Genomic DNA, 20,127 nt, shown 5'->3' on the forward strand with positions numbered 1-20,127 from the left:
ACATATTAATGATAATTATGGCACAGATGAAGACTGGATTGGGAAATACGTTTGTGCTCCCTGAGGCTGTCTGATGGTTCACACACACATGCACCTCCACAAGTGTCAAGAATGAAATTTCTTTATCCACTTGTTCTCTCTGCTTTTACTTATACAAACCACAAATGATGACAAAAGAGACGATTACAGTAACCTGGGCTCCAGGATTGTGGAGGCAGTGAAGCTAATCACTCCTGAGGTGGTCCTCTAGCTCCACAACTGTTGGATTAGACGACTGTGATTGACCAAGATGAGAAAGACATTGCCTAGCGCCTGTTCCTTTTCCATCCCCCAGCCCCCCATCGTCACTGATCATACATGGGGGTGTAGGGGGGGCAGCCACTTTATGTCAGTTTCTGGAATTTAATTATCCAGAACTTTCATTGCTTCTCTCTTGTGGAGTCTGTGCTCAAAATATTTTAATAACCAGAAACCTCAGTGAATGGCAATGCTCTGTAGTATAGCACACTGTCTATACATCCCTTATGGTACTCAGAACATCAGCCCGTGAGTTATAGACGATTAGATATCTGGACTCTCTTTCCAACTACCTAAAGTTTCCTCGTTAATAGGACAATTGTCCTTTTCATCTTCATATCCCACCCCCCCCACCCCCACCCCCGCCGTGCCTGAAAAAGCCAAGAATCTCTGTAAACATGCAGAGTGAAAAAGAGAATAGTGGTAGATCCAGTGACAGGCCAAAGAATAGGACTTGAAAATAACTGGAAAAATTAAAGTTTAGCAAAATACAAGCCACAGATGAGAAAAAAAAATTAAAAATTTACACATCTGATGGGACTTCCCTGGTGGCGCAGTGGTTGAGAATCTGCCTGCCAATGCAGGGGACATGGGTTCCACCCCTGGTCTGGGAAGATCCCACATGCAACAGAGCAACTAATTACTGAAGCTCTAGTACTGAACTACTGAAGTCCTAGTACTTTAGAGCCCACATGCTGCAACTACTGAAGCCCGCATGCCTAGAGCCCATGCTCTGCAACAAGAGAAGCCACTGCAGTGAGAAGCCTGTGCCCCGCAGCGAAGAGTAGCCCCCACTCGCCGCAATTAGAGAAAGCCCGAGTGCAGCAACGAAGACCCAATATGGCCAAAAAAAAAAAAAAAAAAGAAAGAAAGAAAGAAAGAAAAAGAAGCTAATAAAAATAATAAATTAAATAAAATAAAGCTGCCTCTTTAAAAAAAATTACACATCTGATAAAGGACATATCCAGGATATATAAAGAACTCTCAAAATTCAATATGAAAACAAATAATTTAAAAAGGGATAAAAGATTTCAACAGACATTTTATTAAAGAAGATATACAAAGTGTGAATAAGCATATGAAAAGATGCCCCAAATCATTAGTCATTAGATAAATGCCAACTAAAAATCACAGAGGATACTACTACACACCCACTAGAATGGCTAAAATTTTTAAAGTGGAAAATACCAAGTGTTCACAAGGATACGCAACAGCTGGAACTCTCATTTGTTGCTGATGGAAATGCAAAATGAAGTACAGTCGCTTTAGAAAACAGTTTGATATTTTCCTATTAAGCTAAATATATACTTACAATGCAACCTAGCAATATTAGTTATAGGTATTTACCAAAGATAAATGAAAACTCATGTTCAAACAAAAGCCTATACACAGATGTTTATAGCAGACTTAATCATTATCACCAGAACCTTGAAGCACCCAAATGAACTTCAACTTGCTGATGAATAAACAAACTGTGGTATTATCTTTACAATGGAATACTACCCAGCAATAAAGAATGAATTTCTGATACGCTCAACAATGTGGATATATCTCAAATGCATCATACTAAGTGAAAGAAGCCCAGTCTCGTATGATTCCGTCTGTATAAAATTCTGGAAAAGGCAGAATTATAGAAACAGAAAACAGATCAGTGATTGGCTAGGGACTTTGACAAGAGGTTAATTGTGTTTGGAAATGTAGATTCTTATGGGCAAACACCCACCTTCAAGTACAAAAATCTCAATCCTTATCTCATAATAAAGGAAACCAGTTGGTGCTTACCCATGTGCCAGAACATGGTGTCAGTTTTCAAGTTTATTCAACTGAGTACCTGATTACCTACTTGCTTTTGCTGGTTACAGGGAAACTTTGAAGTGTACATCTCACTGATTCTCCAGAACAACTCTGCGAGATAGGTACGGCCTATAGTATCATCTTCATTTTATAAAGACAGAGAGTCACATGGAGCCAAATTTGACTCTAGTCCAGGATTTCTTTTTCTCTACATTACATATTGTGAATTATCCAGGGCATTTTCTGAGCTCCCATAGCACTGAGATTTAAATTTGCTACACTAACAATAAACGAACTGCTCAAATGTTCCCCTCCTAGATCCCAGATTAGGGGGGTGAGTCCTGGGAAGACCTCTGAATTCACCATGATCTCTTCTTTTTTGATGCAATGTAGTTAACCTTAAGGAACCATCCTGGAATGCGGCTGTGGTATCTATCATACACAGCCTGAGACTCATCTGCTATTTCATACTTCAAAAGACATTTACAATGGCACAGTCACTTTGAAAAATACTTTGGTAGTCCTTCAAAATGTTACACAAAGAGTTCCCATGTGACCCAGCAATTCCACTTCTAGGTATATACCCAAGAGAAATGAAAACACATGTCCACACAAAACTTGTACACAAATGTTCACAGTAGCATTATTCATAATAGATAAAAAGTAAAAACAATCCAAATGCCCATCAGTGATGAATGGATAAACAACAGAATTATTCATCACTTAGAAGACAATGAAGTACTGATACATGCTACACACGGAGGCGCCTTTAAAACATTAAGTGAAAACATTATTCTAAGCCAGTCACAAAAAGCTACATATGATTCCATTTCTAGGAAATGTCCAGAATAGACAAATCTATGGAGAAAGAAAGTAGATTAGTGGTTGTTTAGGATTGAGGGAAGGGGGAAAGAAGTCATGTGGAATGGCAGCTAATGGATACAAAGTTTCTATTTTGAGTGATGAATATGTTCTTAACACAGATGTAGTGATGACTGCTAACATGACTGGTTGCTACTGTTTTCAACACATGGAGTCTTTAGAAAAAATATAAAATAAATAATGTCCTTAGTAGTGAAAGGGTTGGAATCCCCTGGGTATACCAGGAAAAAGAATAATAGGTTGGGAGTGCAAGACAAGGGTTTGTGTCCTGGTTCTCTGGTTCTTCTGTTTACTGTTTTATGGCTATGGCTAAGTCGCCTAGTCTCTCCAAGTCTCTGTTTCCTTATCTGCAAAACAAGAATAATGATATGATTTATCGTTTTTCCGATGATCATAGAATGCAAGCATTTTTAAACTATAAAACACTATATGATGTTGTTCATCACTATAATGATTAGTTGATATAATGATAATATGAACTATGTTTGGCACATACTATAAGCCCAATAGTATGTGTGTTTATTGCCTAGAGAAATGAAGGAATGTTGACAGGTGAAGGAAGAAGTACTCATTTGTTTAACATATGTATAACCATGTCTACAGACACTGAAATATTGGCAATTGGCTGAACATACTTTGTAGCACTGATTGTCTTTAAAACAAAAAAAAAAGGAAAAGAAAACTGCCTATAATCAAGTGAAATGTTTAAATGAGCAGATACAACAGGCAAGAATTAGGGTACATAACTACTTTTTGGGCTGAGTATCCAGTATCGGAAAACTTTGAAGTGGAGAAGCAAGAACTCATTGATTTCAACTTCCAAAAATTGGGGTGGCTAATTTTCATCTTCTTGACATTACATATCTAACTAATACACAAATAGTAGCCACACTTATAATGCAGGAAATTCAAGAGTAATATCACTTTTCCCTCACAGATCACCTAGCTTGATAGTTTACCAAGGGCATTTCCTGAATATTGAAGTTATCTCTGTTCTATGCAAGTTATTAACATATCATTTTAAATATAGAAACAGAGAACCAATGTTTAAACAAGAATATCTCACAATTGCCCCTTGCTTACCATCCCAAGCACTCCAAAGGTTCAGGTCTTCATTCCTTCTTACTTCCAAAAATTGTTACTCTATATTTCTAGTTATACATATAATTAGATCGTAATATATTCAGATGATAAAAAATTATTTTTAAATGGCGGAAATAAACTCAAACATAATTCCACTTTCTAAAGATAATCACTGTTAAGATTTGGGTGTATTCTACGGAAGGTTTTCTATATGTGCGCACGTATGTAATTACACACACATGCACACAGTGGTGTGTGGTAAACCAGGGTTGGGGCAGGGCGGGGGTTGATTTGCAGCATCTGTTTATTAATTTCCATAGGGTAAATACTCTCACCAAGGCCAGTTTCAAACTAGCAATGATTTAATAGCTGGTTCACATAATTCCTGAAAATTGAACAAATGGCTCTCATAAACCACTGCAATCTAGCTTCAGCAAACAACTGTCACTGTTTTTAAAGGTTTCAGACTTTAAAAAACTGCTGTATGGTACCTGTTTTTAAACAGAAATATCTATCATAAACTCATTTCTTTATCAACAAATATAAATATATATTTTTTACGACTCAATAATATTCTCCTTTTTTTTTGGTATCCTCTATCAATGGATATTTACGTTGCTTTGTCCAATGTTACCTATTTGAACAACTGTATGACAAATAAAGTTGTGAATACAGCTTGACGCACTTCTCTGATTATTTCTTTAGGATATATGTGTGCAACGTTCATTACAAGGTCAATGGGAGGCACTTTGGTGTCTTTGAAACGAACAGTCAAAGTGCCCTTCACAAAGCCTATTCAAGGGACACTTACCCACATGGTATGAGAACACCACACTTGGTCATTAGATCACCACATCCTATCTAATGCTAGGTAGGACTGTTCTCCTTAATTGTTGCTAATATAATGGGTGAAAAATGACATCTCATTGTTGGTTTAATTTGCATCTATCTTCTTACTCATGAACTTGACTTCTTTTTAGTATGATCCATTTGTTTTTCTCTTCTTGAACTGCCTGAACTTCTAGTTAAAAATCTTTTCTCATTTTTTTCAAAGAGTATACTTTACATTGGAAGGATTTCTTTTGTGTGCAAGAGCTCCTTGTGTTGTACTGACTTAACCATTTGCCATATATCTGTATCTTCCCAAGTTTTCATTCATCCTTTAAATTATAATATTTTGATGCTCTACTAATTTTGTCAATCTTTATGTAGTCAAATATATCTAATTTTCTCTAATGGCCCCTACCCTTGATGATATATCTAGAAAGGCTTTCTCTACCTCCACATTATAAAAACACTTGCATATATTTTCTTCAAGTACTTTTAGGCTTTAATTTATTTTTTTACATTTAAATATTTAATTCAAGTGAGATTTGTTTGGGGGTAAGGAATAAGGTAAGAATTTAACTTTATTTTTATAGAAATTACGCAAATGTCCTAGCATTTAAATACATCTTTTTCCACTGACTCTGGATGCTACCTTGGGTAACCGCCAGCTGCAGAGCTGGCTTCCTTTCTTTCTGGATTCCTGTTTTCACTTCAATTTTGTCCTCCGAGAATTTGTTACCAACTCAGCAAGACATTTATTTTTAAATGTAGCATTTCTAGCTGCTTTACAGGAAAAGGGTTGTTTAGGGGACCTTGTCCACCATACTGAGAGAAACTGAAATCTTCTCCAAGCTATTTCCGACATGGTGGGTAGCATGAACATTCAATAACTAGATAGTGTCAGGGACCTGCTCAAGTCCTTTCAGTGACCTTTTGTGGCATGAAGGTAAATGAAATAACAACCATAATAGGCCCTGGACTCTGACTACCTCTTCCTCCTCATCTCAGGCCCCTTCCCCCAGAGTTTTCTTTTTTCTTTTTTTTTTGTGTGTGTGCGAATTTTAAAAATATTTTTATCAAGGTATAATTGACATATAACATTATGTTAGTTTCAGGCATACAGCATAATGATTTGATATTTGTGTATACTGTGAAATGATTGCCACTGTAAGTCTAGTTAACATCTGTCACCATACATAGTTACAGTTTTTTTTCTTATGATGAGGACTTTTAAGATTTATACATGGACATATATGCACTACCAAATGTAAAACAGATAGCTAGTGGGAAGCAGCCACATAGCACAGGGAGATCAGCTCGGTGCTTTGTGACCACCTAGAGGGGTGGGATAGGGAGGATGGGAGGGAGACGCAAGAGGGAGGGGATATGGGGATATATGTATATGTATAGCTGATTCACTTTGTTATACAGCAGAAACTAACACACCATTGTAAAGCAATTATACTCCAATAAAGATGTTAAAAAAATAATAAAAGATAAAAATAAAGCAGAAACTAACACATCATTGTAAAGCAATTATACTCCAATAAAGATGTTAAAAAAAAAAAGATTTACTCACTTAGCAATTTCAATGGATGAATGAATAAAAAAGATATAATATTATTATTGCATTATTCACCCATGAAAAAAGAATGAAGTCTTGCCATTTGTGACAACATGGATGGACCTTGAGGGCATTATGCTAAGTGAAATAAGTCAGACAAAGAAAAACATCACACGATCTCACTTATATGTGGAAAAATAAAATAAACAAAAACCTGAGTCTATAGATACAGAGAACAGATTGGTGGTTGCCAGAGGTGGGAGATGGAGGGGTGGGTGAAATGGGGAAGGGAGTCAAAAGGTACAAACTTCCAGTTACAAAATAAGTAAGTCATGGGGATATAATGTATAGCATGGGGACTATAATTAACAACACTGAATTGTATATTTGAAAGCTTCCCCCAGTTCTTGAAGCTCCAGCGATACTGGTGTCATGATCCTTATGGCTCAGGACCTTCACACATGCCATCCACTGCCTTCTCTCTGCTTTGCATGGTGGTCCTTCTTTCCTTCACTTCTCAATAGAATATGTCATCTTCTCAAATAGATTTTCTCAACCACCCAACAATGGGAGTATTGTCCTATTATTTTCCATCAGTATAATGCCCTATAGATAATCTTCACTTTTTAAAAATGTGTCTATTTATTTATTTTCTTCTGTCCTACAGCCTCCCCAAAACTAAGCTCCATGATGGCAGATACTACTTCTGTCTTGTTTACCAATAAATACAGGCAAGCACAGTGTATATCACATACTGATAGACTATGAATGAATGCAAAGTGTCTTAATCTTCTTTACATCCCCTGTGGTACAGATGCCCAGGAAACATCTGCTGAGCTGGGTTCCACATCTAGTCATGAAGGACCACCTGCCCTAGATATGGACGTCATGTAGATGTTTGACCTGTTTCTATTACGTCACAAAGGTACATTTTCAAAACAGGAGGGAAATACTTATCCTTCTGTGATAAAAGTATTGCATGCTTTAAAATGGATAACTAGCCTATGAAAACACAGATTTCCCTGGGATTAAAGAGGACTTGTGCATTAAACCTGAACACTTTTTCAGGTTTGTGATTCTGGAGAGTTTGCACTGGCTATGGATCAGGGATAATGCCCCCTGTCCAAACTTTTGCGCACTTGCTGAATCCAGATAACAGTTATTCTAGCAGTTTTATTGCCACAGTGTTTGGCTGTTAGCATAACTGACGCCATTCTGGCCCTTACAGGTTCTCCTGTCCTTCGCTGACCCTACCCAGGACTGTACTGTACAGTGAGTCACTTCTCTGTAGTCAAAGGCTTTGTAGTTAATAGATATTGCTTCATAATTATTAGGACCAGGTGGCCTCTATGCTCTGTTAGTCCCCACACAATGATGAAAACCTTTGCTGACGTATTCATGGAACCCACAAGACTAGTTACCCATTCATGAATTTTGACTTAGGAATGCATGTCCTGTTTCCAATGACCTAACTCCATATCCTAGGTTAACTAAAACCCCTCGGTGGTGCAGAGAGCAGCTGTGAATGCTTCTGAATACTTGTCCACCCAAACCTGATCCCACCTTGTAAGTTACTTATAAGAAACGGATCCATTGATTATATGGAGCTTCCTGCCTCATTTTTCAGCCTCAAGATGCCTTCTCAGTTCAGTAGGTATGTTTGTTCCCTCTGTCCTCCAACACACACACACACACACACACACACACACACACACACACACACACGATAGTTTCTGAAAAAGATGCAACATTCCAGCCCCACCAGAAATAAAATGGAACATGCAGTAAATCCACCATCAAATTTCAAAATTCACACCCAGTCACCGCCAAAGGCTAGCCAAAAAACCCAAAAACCTGGCATTTTTTGACTGAAAATTATTTTCTAAAGCTATACATTGTTGGGAACCAAAAAAATTCTGAGCCACAGGTAAACATCATTTACAAAGTCCCTAGACACCTAGCAAGAGGGACGGAACCTCTGTAGTTGGAGAAGAAGGAGAAGACAGGGAGTTACAGTCAATATCTCTGAGTTAGCCACAGGGGAAGCCAAATGAATAACGCCAAAGCAACCTTGCCACACACTAAAGTCAACAGCTTCCCATTCCACTCAAACCCACTGCATCTGCACTGAACCACTGTTCCTTCATCCATCTGCAATCTTGTTAAGAACTGCTTTCCCTTAAGAAATTTTTTATAACCTTGGAAAAATGTATGTTATCTAATGTACACAATTGTAGTACACTGTATATGTTTCAGGAAGCTTGGAACAAATCAATTTGAAATAGTATTCGCAGCATGAAAAATTACATCCTATGTTCTCTGTTTTTTCAATTGGTTGAATGTTTCCTTTCAAATGTGTGTGCTCCGTATCATCAATTATTGATAGCTTTGGTTGGCATATTTAGAAAGAGAAGAGTTTTAATCATTAAGAATTCAGTGGCAGCGTGGTATTGAGCGAATAGCATGCATTTTAAAGTCAATCAGGTAAACAAGTTTTACTACTTATAATAGCTATAGTAAGCTGTTAATTTAGCTTTTTAATTCACCTTTCTGAATGTGGAGTTCCTCACTGGTAAAGACAGATGAAAACATCTATTTCTATCTTATGAGGCTCTTCAGAAATTTATGCAATATTATATATTAATACACACACACAGACACACACACGCACACAAACACTACTCCCTGATTCAATTAATGTTATTTCATTCACCTCCTTCTTTTTTTATTATACACACACACACATGCACATTCCACTATATAGTTATTACCAATTTAAAGAGAATTAGAATAAAAGATATTTAAAGTCATGCTTAGCTTAACATGATCTTCCTTTAGTCATTAAAAAAATTCAGTATTGTATAATGCTTCATGGCTATTTTGCAGTCATCAACTATCACTGCATTGTAGATAAGAGGAAGAACATTTTTTAATAACAGGATATTTAGAGTAATAAAGGTGAGATAACTAAGAGCTTGCTTTAATAAAGCAACCCAGGAACAAAGACCCTGTCTTCACTTTCTTCCTGAAATCCTGCTTAGCATCTCATGAAGAATATTGTATGTAGTGGGAGGGACTCCTCCAACACTTCCATTTATTAATTGCTATATTCACACTTTCCATTATTTCAATTATCCTCCAAACAAAGCTACACCCTCCTCTTAGACCTAAATACAAGCTGGGTTTCTACTGAGCCTCCAGCAATACATTGCTAAAAGGAAAGACAGTTTACAGCTCAGTGTCAGTTGCAACCAGCAGATTGCTTCTGCCCTACATCTTACATATGCAGAGTGCATAAGGGCACACTCTTGCCTGCCATCTCCTCTCCCTTCAGTATCATGAAGGCCATGCACAGCTCTACGCCTCCACCATCTCTGCTGTATACTTCCTTCATAATACAAGTATCCTGAAGATGCTGATGGCTCTCTTGGCTAGAGGTACACTAGATACAAGGAAACTTCTATAATACTTAAGGCTTCTATTTCAGCTCATCATTTTAACATACTAGGAAGAAAGGAAAGAGTTGGAAGGTAAACAAAACAAAACCGAACTGTTCTAAAAGGATACCATCCAATGCAAAGTTCAGTTAAAAAAAGAGAGTATTTAACGGTGGTACTTAAAAAAGTTTTTTTTTTAATGATCTGAAAAAGTATATTCCTGGGTTTGCATCAAATGCAGCAAAGTCCCTCTGTGGAAAGACTCTGTATCTCCTCTATCTTTCTCTTTGTATCTCCCTCTCTCTCACCCTGTCTCTATCTCTATCACTATCTCTTCTCTTTCTTCCTCTCTCCTTTTTCTTTCTTCTTCTCTCCTCACCCCCACTCCTTCTCTTTATTTTCCTTTACCTTGAGTGGACAATTTAAAAGTGCTGAAGAGACATTTAGAAGCAAGCCATGGATGTGAAAAAGTCTTGCATAAGAGAAATCCTGTTCTCCTCAGGGGACCAAATAGATCAAAGAGTCCAAAGCAAATTAGAAAACTATCAAGATAAAAGTAATGCTTTCTATCTGAAAAGCAAAAATTAGTTCATTAAGAGACCTTTGGGGCAGTCTGAAGTCCCAGAGGATCTAGGGAAGGACAGAATTAACTCAGGTGCATCAATTTAAGCTATTAGGTGTAATATGTTTAAACAGCAAACAAGTCCATGGTGAAGGATTAAAGGTTTCTTCCCAAAGTAAAAAAGAGCAAACAAAGCTATGCTAAATAATGGCTGATAATGGTTGAGATCTGCTTGGGAAAAACAATTTGTATATCTGTGTTTGCTTTAACAATAATAGAGTCCTATATTTCAACTATAGTTGTATGCAAGCAATTAAGAATCAAATAAAATCCACGGTATTATATTAATAAAGAGTTACGTTTATATAGAAAAGCTACGAGTAACTGATGGATGGCCTCTCCGTTTCCTTCCCCTTGAATATCTACACAGGTTCCACGGAGGAAGCATAGTTGGCAAATACTCTTCGGTTGGTCCTTCTCGCTGGCATGGAAAGCCCAGACTTTAAAAGGACCACAATGTTCTGTTATATAAGTTATGGGAAAAATGCAAACATCAGTACCTTGGTTTATATACCAAAATGGACACTTCTGCATACCTCAAGGAGTACTTCAAAAAATGTGAAAGTATCTCGGAAGTAAAACAGAACAATGAGATGATGGGCAAAGAGCCTTAAACTATTATTCCAGACACTACTGACAAACACCGTAGGAAAGTGGTATTTATTTCCCAATAATGTACAGCTTTACCAAGAGTTTTGATTCTGGTGGCAGAAGGAGAAATGAAATTCATGAAAACAACAGAACTCAGTCAAGTCTAGATTACCAAGTGTGTGATTACTGTATCTCTTTTCTCTTATTTTCTCAGCCACCTTGTATTTTCATTATTCCTACTGCCTCTAAAACTGAGAAAGACAAAGGAAGGCAATTCTGTATATTGCTTTTATAGGTTTGGATGGCAGGTACTTGAAGTTATTGACTGAGGTTCTCATATTATTTATAAAATGTATCCATTTTCTCTCTGTCCCTCAAAAATAAATGAGTGATTGCAGCACCTAGTGGATTTTAGAATAAAGTCATTATTGTGTTGTTATCTCAAGGGTAGATATATATTTTATTTTTTAAAGAAGTTCATCAACTAAATAGAAAAGGAATTTTTAAAGTAGTGAAATAAAAGGAGTGAGAACTAGCCCAGGAGTGAGTCACTGATAATCAGATGGTCATCTGGTTCTATAAAGCTCATCTCAATATGGCAGAAACAAATATTGGGGAGGGGGGAACGCAGAAACAAAGGCGATTCAAAGTGCAGAAGACTGTCTTATAAGCCAGATATTGTCACTTATAACCATATACACCCATGTATTCCCTGCAAAGATAGCGGCTTCTCTTAACTCACACATGTTATGGAAGAATCAGGTCATTTTTCTAAACATAGAATTATCGCTGTGATACAAGAAGCCTTTCTAGAGAATTTATAACTGCAAAGCTAGCATCAGGCCAATAAATTGTGGTACTCAAATCTCTTTTCAATACGCACCCTTGGGAAGTACAAGTAACTCAAAAATAAACATCAGTGTCTTTCAATGCAGCTCAAAAAAAAAAAAAAAAAAAGTGAAGATACCTGCTCCGAAGAAGAAACATAGAAACATTTATAGGACATCAGGGTGAATGTTATAATTCCAATGACCTTTAGGTCTAAGAATAAAATGAAACTATATTCTTCACACATTCTTCAAATGTTTGGACTAAATTGCATAGAAAGGAAGTGTGTTCAGGATGACCAGCCATGAGCAACAGAGACAGGACTGAATGTCACAAGTAGATCCAAGTATGGAGTTTTTCAAAGAACATATTCAAATAACATGAGGCCACTGGTGCTGGCAACAAATTGAATCTTTACCAAAAGCTGAAAGAACCATTTCACACATTAAAATATTATAGATCCTTGTAGAAGAAAGACCAAAAAAAAAAAAAAAAAAAGAGCTAGCCAACTATGTCTAAAATACATTAAACACAAATATTCCCTTCACCTGCAAGGATTCCTGTCCTCCACAATCTGTTCCTAACTTACCTTTCCAGCTTGGCTTCTAAACGCCTTCACACTAACCCTGAATTCAGCTGAACTGAACATTCTGTTCCCAAATAAGAGATATATTTTCTCCTAGAAAAGAGCAGTCGTTGTTTGATTAAGAAGTTGTCCTCAGTACCACCCTACAGGACTAATAACTTTCTCTGCCGTCTTATGCAATTTTGTTTGGTATTTATTTTCTCTTCTTTCTTTCAAATTTTACTGTAAGATACTTACAATAAGAATCTTCCTTTATTCACCCTGGTTTCTACAGTATGAAATGGTCAAACACATGACCTTTAGAATAAACTGAAATCATTGTAAGATAAACACTTGTCATTAGAAATAATTAAATAATAGGAAGAGTGTACCCTGAGTATGTCCATGGTGTACAAGACAACCCATAATGCTCTTTAATAAAAAAGCAAGAAGGAAGAATTGGTTGAGGTTTTGCTGTTGTTGCTTTAGCTGGTTGGATGGTTATTTTGCTGTTGTTAGTTGGTTGGTTGTTTTGGTTTATATGCAGGGACACAGTGAAACAGAATGATTAAATGACTTTAATGTCATTAACCAGCTCACGAAGTGAAACAGTCAGAACTTGAACCAGTGTCTCTTGATTCCTGGTAAGCCACAATGTTTTTATTTATTTTATAGAGCGTAATTCACTCTCAATAAGCCACGCGATTATTTCCACCCTCTGCAAATTTCTTAAAAATAATGATAAAGAAATAAGGGGATCTTACCTCCGTTAGTAGAAGAAAGCCCTAAGGGTAGGTAATGCTGTATAAAAGAAAGAGCTCTGCTTTTGGAGGGAAGGCAGCCTTCGAAACCTTATCATGAGTACTGTTAACTGAGACCACTCCCTGGCTTTACATTTCCTAAACTATAAGATGGGGATAAGAATACCTACACCCCATCCGCATCACAGTGTTTTCTGTGAAGTTAATGATAATGTGAGTGAAATCTAGCCCTGCACCTGGCACACAGTCAACTGTTTGTTGACTTTGAAATAAAAAGCTGTATTCAAAGATCTCTGTGTGTGTGTGTGTGTGTGTGTGTGTGTGTGCGCGCGCGCGCATGCCTTTGGGAAAGAAAATTCATTGCTATCATTTTTTATGTGGACTGTGTAGCAAATAATTTTGGTATGGCAGTAGTTTTTAAATTCACCATATTATACATGGTGCCATTCTAACTACCTCCCCAACTTGGAATCACAAGTTCCAAATGATTATTTCTACTCTAAAGGCAGCTTAAACAATTCAACTTTTTAACATGTTGCCAATGAAACACACCAAAAGAGAAATGTGTGACAAGTCAAAGTTTGCTTTTGGGATTCTTGCAGAGGAGCACTTCTTTGAGTTTAGTATTAGAAATGTTTAATTCTATAATAAGCAAAAACAGGAATATTGACTTTTGAGCTTACACTACAGTGATTTGCTTCCTGGGGGAAAATCACTGCAATGGTGGTGCGGGGGGTGCACCTTAAGTGAGGGGGCAGGGCGAGTAAAGATACTTCTTATCTAGAAAACACAGAAATATATTACTGAGTGGTTCTTTAACAGTTAGCAAAACCCGTGACCCCTTGGATCTTAATATTTTTTTCTGAATTATTTATCTGCCAGTAGAGTACAAAGGGAATGCATTTAGTAAAAGTAACATGCGTCTTGGGAACTGAGGAACTAGTTGAAGTCACAGATGTGTTAAGTATTAGCTGTTTAACTTTGGGCAGCTCACTTAGCCACTTTGATCCTAATTTTCTTATCCAAATAAGAAATACCCTGACTGCTCTGTTTTGGGTGTGAGAACTAAATGACACAGAACATGTAAAATTCAAAGAGAATTTTATTTCAGCAAAGGAAGCTTTATTATCACCACTATACCACATTAATTATATTATCACTATTATAATTATCCAAGCTTTAATTCCTTAAAAGAAAGTAAATGTTGTTTTTTGATTATTTGCTTTTATCATCACTGGAGATGAAATGTTGCTGCCAGGTTCCTGAGTGAAGATGGACACCACTGTACTGCTATAGAAAGACTATGTTCTCTAGTCAGAATTGTGTGCCTTGAAACCCAGTTCACTGCACTGGAATGCACCCCATAGAAATAAAGCTCTTACGTTGTTATGATTCTTTTTTAAAATTGTGGGCTTTCCTTAAGAGAAGGGTCCGCATGGAGGGGTCCAGAGCAACAAGACAAAACTCTTACTAATATCATATGTGTGTACAGAGCTTTAGGGTTTTAAAGCTATTTCTCCTTTGTTCCTCACATCAATCTTGTGGTTCCATTAACATGGGTACCTAAAGCACAAAAAGAGCCTCATGAAAGACCAACCAGTCTACTGTCATCTACCTCGTTGTAAGAGGCATCATGCACGAGAGGTTGGTTGATCCCCCAGTATGTGCATTGATCCCTTTTTCCTCTCATAGCCCAGAGCCAGTTGCCCCTTTTATTTTTGTCAACAACACTTCCTTTTTGTTCCTCTCCCTCCAACTAGGAAGTACATCACTGACACAGACACAATATACCTTTTCATAAGGAAGGCAAATAAACATGGGCCAGATGGGCTGAGGGCATTACAACATGTTTCCTGCTCCCATGGTGACTCAATGGGGCTGGTATGAGAACTTATCTTATTCAAGAAATCAGCTTCCCTAGCAGAATTATGAGTCAGTTCCTGGGTAGAAAGCTCATTTTCCAACAACATTTGAGGGGGTGGGGTGGGGGCCCGTTGGATGGATTACAGTAAAAGTCATTCAGAAAACAACGCGGCCAGGACCAGTAGGGAGGCACCAGCACTAACCAACCACTAACTTCTGAAACTTCATTGATCTCTAACAAGAGGAACAAGGTCATCTCCCCCTTTTCCTTCAAGGTGGGAACATAAAACCACATTGATGAATTGCCGGCATGAATCCAAACAAGTTCCATTATAAAATTAACCAATCTGGGCAAAAAAGGATGTGAAACACTTTTTCATCCATTTTACATATACGTATTTGTAGATATATGCATATATATGTATAAATATAAAAGTTGAGTTCCTACTCTGTCTATATGTCAATCTTAACTCCAAGTGTTTGGGTAACAAACAAAATGGACAAGTCCCTGTCCTTAGGGAGCTTAAAAACAGAGAAATAGGGAGGGATGGAGGAAAAGGAGGGAAAGAGAAAGAAAGAAAGGAGAGGAGGATGGGGGTTGGGGAGGAAAAAGAAAAGGAAGAAGGTGGAAAGGAAGGAGAAGAAAAGGAGGAGGAGAAAAAAGAAAGAGTTAATATAGTGTCAAGAAATAATGAGTGTTATGAAGAAAACTAAAGCAGGATAGAGGAATAGAGAGTGATTGGCAGGGATATTTTAGTTAAGATGGTTAAGGAAGGCCTCTGTAAGAAGATATCAGTCAAGGCTAGAACTAAATCAAATAAGAACAAACAACAATCAGGCGTTATATTCAGCATATTTAAAAACCAGGACATCAGGACACCGGCCAGTCAAATGGGACACACACTCAAGCAGGACAGATGCTGGTCTAAACAGCCAGTAGAGTTGTACACTAGTGCATCCCAGCTGATTATCAGCTCTGCTTATAATATATCTTTTCCTCTGTGAAGCCTCCAAGGGCCAACAAGGTTAGAAGTTATCGCTCCTTCTCTTGGCTTTGAGCTGTACTCTGTCCTAAATATACCCCTCCTTTAGTGCTATTATTGGTTTCCAATAAAATGCCTTAAGTGGTGTAGCAAAACTGAAACACACCCAGAAAAGATCTTCAGGATGGTAGGAGGGCTCAAATCCATGCCATGTGAAGAACAGTTGAAGGCATGTATTGGACAACATGGTCATGGTTTTATGACCACTGTTTTAACATCTCTGACAGCCTGTCACATAGAAGAGGAAATAAAGCAATGATATTCAAAGTATGGTCCATGGTCTTCAGGGAAATTATACATGGCAAGCTTTTTTTTAAATGAAGATACCTTAGTTCCCTGAATTAAAATTAGAGAATCATGGGATTAGGTATTTTCTATTTAAATCCAGTAGTTGAACCAAAGAAATATATGGATATGATGAGACAAATTTCAGTTATATGTACTAAAAAATTTCTAAGAATTTGATCAGTCCAAAGACATAATGGGCTAAAATTCGATGATCACTAGTTAGAGGTACCATAGAATGGTTCTGAGCAGTACCTCTGAAGATGAGACGAGACCTGCAAGGACAGACTTTCAAGTCCCCTGTAACTCTGAGGTCATATGATCCAAGTCCATGATAACTGAGTTTGGTTATTTAAACTCAGTAAAGATTTTGGCTGACTCTTCTTATGCTTATGAAGCAACATCCAAAGAAAGAATGAGCCTAATGACCGGTTCTTTCTTTCCTATATGGAAGCAGTAGACAAAAACCCATCTTTATCTACTTGTTTCTATAAGGTATCAGTGGACTGGTACCACTGAGGCTTTCTCCACCTCTGGCTCAAGTTTGGAAAACAGAGTCATACTACCATCACTGTCATTTCTTTTCCCATAGGACCTGAGGTAAGGGGAAGAAATAGGATTCTAGTTGGCTTGGATGTGAAGGTGATGGAAAATTCCTATAATTAGAAAGTGCACTCCCCCCAGTGCACTTTGTTCCATGAAGACGAAAGATATCAGTGGTTCCTCCCGGCACCAAAATTCTATAATTCTGTCAAATATAAGATTCCATGTTACCAAAGAAGTCAGTGGAAATAAACAACGTTATGTTCTCTTAACTCATTTTCAGAAAGACTTGAGACATTACCCTATGTGTGAGTTGCATTTTAATAGATTGTCAAAAGACATTCACTTACCTGAGGCATCACTTTGCAGGATCCCATAGAAGTAGAGACTCATTACACACCACAGAAGTCCCATCCTGTCAATATAAATACAAAGGTAAGGAGAGTGCTTATTACTCTCAAGTGCTTAAATAATATTCGTACATATGCATGCTGACTATTGACTAGGAACTGTTCTAAGAATTTTACAATATTAACACACTTAATTGTCAGAACCAACCAGTAGGATAGGCTTTTTTCATCCCCATATTGCAGATAAGAAAACTGAGACACGTGTAAATAACATACCCAAGAACCTGTGGCTAGAAAGTGGTAGAGTAATGATCAAATTCCAGTAGCCTGGCTCTAGAACGGCCTCTTAATCACTGAACTCTAACTGCCTACTAAAAAAATATTTTTTTGGATTTTTTTCATCAGAGTTGAATTTCTGGTAGATGAGTTTGTTCTTATTACCCTTCGTCATATTCTCTTGTTTATTCCCAATTGGAAATATTTTATAATCCAGACAGTTTTCCTTCTTAGTGATGAATAGAAAGTCTACAAATACTGGATTCAGACTTGGTTTGCAGTCCACCATACTCTGAATTTATAGTAAGGGGAAATGTATAATCCTCATGCCCTGCTGTGCCTGCTCTTATCTTCTCATTCGAAGAGATGAATGATGAGGCTGAATTCCAATTTCTGTGATCTTTAGCCTTTCTGTTGATAACCAGCTGAAACAGCCAGCTAGAAAGAACGATGCCCTTATATTTGGTTGTGTGATCTTTAATGCAGAAGGGCTGGAGATTTAACAACTCTGTGAAATATTTCTTTCCCTACTACTCGAGACATATCTGGCCCCCGATAAAACTGCTGTGGGGTTATAAATACTGAAACCTGAATATAACTGATAAATTCCATACTTAAGACTTCCACTCTCTGTTTTGAACACAACAGCCATACTGGGTGCTTACATTGGTCTTGGTAACTCGTCCAGACCATATTTCTAGTAGGTGACAGAGATGAGATTTATATCCACACCTGGAAAACTACAAGTCTGTTATCCTAAACATTAGCCTATGTCACAAGTTTCACAACCACAGGAACCCAGTAGTCCAAAAAGGTCAAAGGGATATTTAATAAGTAGGGTAATATTAACAGCATTTGAAATGGGACATTTTGAAGAGCACTACACTGAAACAAAAGGTACCTTTTGGACAGTACCGAAAGGTACAGTACAAAACGGTACTGTCCAAGCAATCCAGAGTCTGTGGTCACTTTAAAGGACAATGCAAGTTTCCGACATCTGTCACCTCTCTTGACCACACATCACCAAAAATCTCTACTGTTCTTCTTCTTTAGCATGATTGTACACACATCACAGGAGAGTATATTATATCTTAAACAACTATTTTATCTCAGAAATTAAATGTCTCTTTCTTAACGCTACCATTCCCTTCCAGTTCTTATACCATTAACTTAGGGAGTCCTCTCCATTAGTCATTCATTAATTCAATAAAACATGTATTGAACACTTTCTGTTCACAAGTCACTATGATATAATCACAGGGGTCACTGGCAAGCAAGATGCAGGGCTGTTATCCCCAGTAGAGGAGATAAACCACATGCAAACCACTGCAGCAACAGCAACTTTGAATAATACACATGCAGAGGCACTCTAGGATATTCAAAGATTTATCGGAAGTTCTAGTGCTAAGCAGACTCTAGCAGGGACTTAAAATGTGTACAAGAAATAACTGCAACACAAAGTAATGTGGTAAAAATAGTCAGAGAGGGGCCAATAAGCGCTATTGAAGATTAGCCAAAGAAAGAGATTACTCCAGCTAAGGCAGTCAAAGAAGACTAAACCCAAGAGGTAGCGTTGAACTGAGCAAGAACTGGTTGGGAAATTTAGAATTGAGGCAGAAGAAAACTGTGGGGAAAAGAAACTCAGTGGAGAATAATGCTCAAAGAGGAAAGCATGGAACATAAATAGGAAATAGTCTATAAATAATTCAGCTTGACTGAAGCACAGGGTATTAGAAAAAGAACTATAGAAGATTTTGTTGGAAAGCAGGGGGTTTTAGGATCAGAATATTGCAAGGTCTTGAACAGTAGGCTAAGAACTTACGATTTCATTTAAACAGAAAATAGGGAATCACTGAAAGTTTCTGATTAGAGGAATGATATGATCATCAAATTATGCCATATGGAGAGCATTCTTCCAGGCACATATTGGATGGATCGCCACTAAATTCTGTCTTATAATCACTGTGGCTCCTGAGTCATCACGATAATTGTTATCCTCATAGTTCTGTGTCATCTAAGAACTTGATCGACATTCCACCTATGTCCTCATCCAAGTCATTAATAAAAGTAATTAATCATTCTGTATAATCCCTGTCAACAGAGAGCAACCGGACATTTAACTGCCGATTCAGGGCAGGGTAATCTCAGTTCCAGTACTCAGCTATGCTAAGGCACTCCAGCCTTCCAAATTGCTTTTGGCTATTAAAAAAAAAAACACTCACACCTCTAGATTTTCCCAATTTGCCTGTTTATAAGCTTCAGAGTTCCTACGGCAACACTTAGAAGACGTTCTAATTAATGTGATTGAGAGTCTTAATAGATAATTCCATGAGTAACTGGATTATACTTGAGGAAGCAAGGAGTCAGGTCACCAAGATAAAGCTGATCTAACTTGTGTGCAAACACAAATCCAGGGTCAGTCCTGCCATGTGATGAATTAGAATAAAGCAGACTGAAAAGAAAATGTGATTGTACAGGCTGGTTTTGACAGACTGAAGGTATCAATGTTAGTGTC

At 37.5% G+C, this 20,127-nt stretch overlaps 1 protein-coding gene across 3 annotated transcripts in view; it reads right to left on the reverse strand.

The window, feature by feature from the left end:
- Positions 1-20,127, reverse strand: part of IL1RAP (interleukin 1 receptor accessory protein) — a 125,214-nt gene that overhangs the window by 63,331 nt on the left and 41,756 nt on the right. For all 3 annotated transcript variants that reach the window (XM_060010944.1, XM_060010942.1, XM_060010943.1), the window contains exon 2: positions 17,337-17,401. In XM_060010944.1, the coding sequence (XP_059866927.1) occupies positions 17,337-17,400 (64 nt within the window). In that variant the 5' untranslated portion in view covers position 17,401. The remainder of the gene's footprint in view (positions 1-17,336; positions 17,402-20,127) is intronic.

Source organism: Delphinus delphis, chromosome 4 (genome assembly GCF_949987515.2).
Source record: "Delphinus delphis chromosome 4, mDelDel1.2, whole genome shotgun sequence".
NCBI lineage: Eukaryota > Metazoa > Chordata > Mammalia > Artiodactyla > Delphinidae > Delphinus > Delphinus delphis.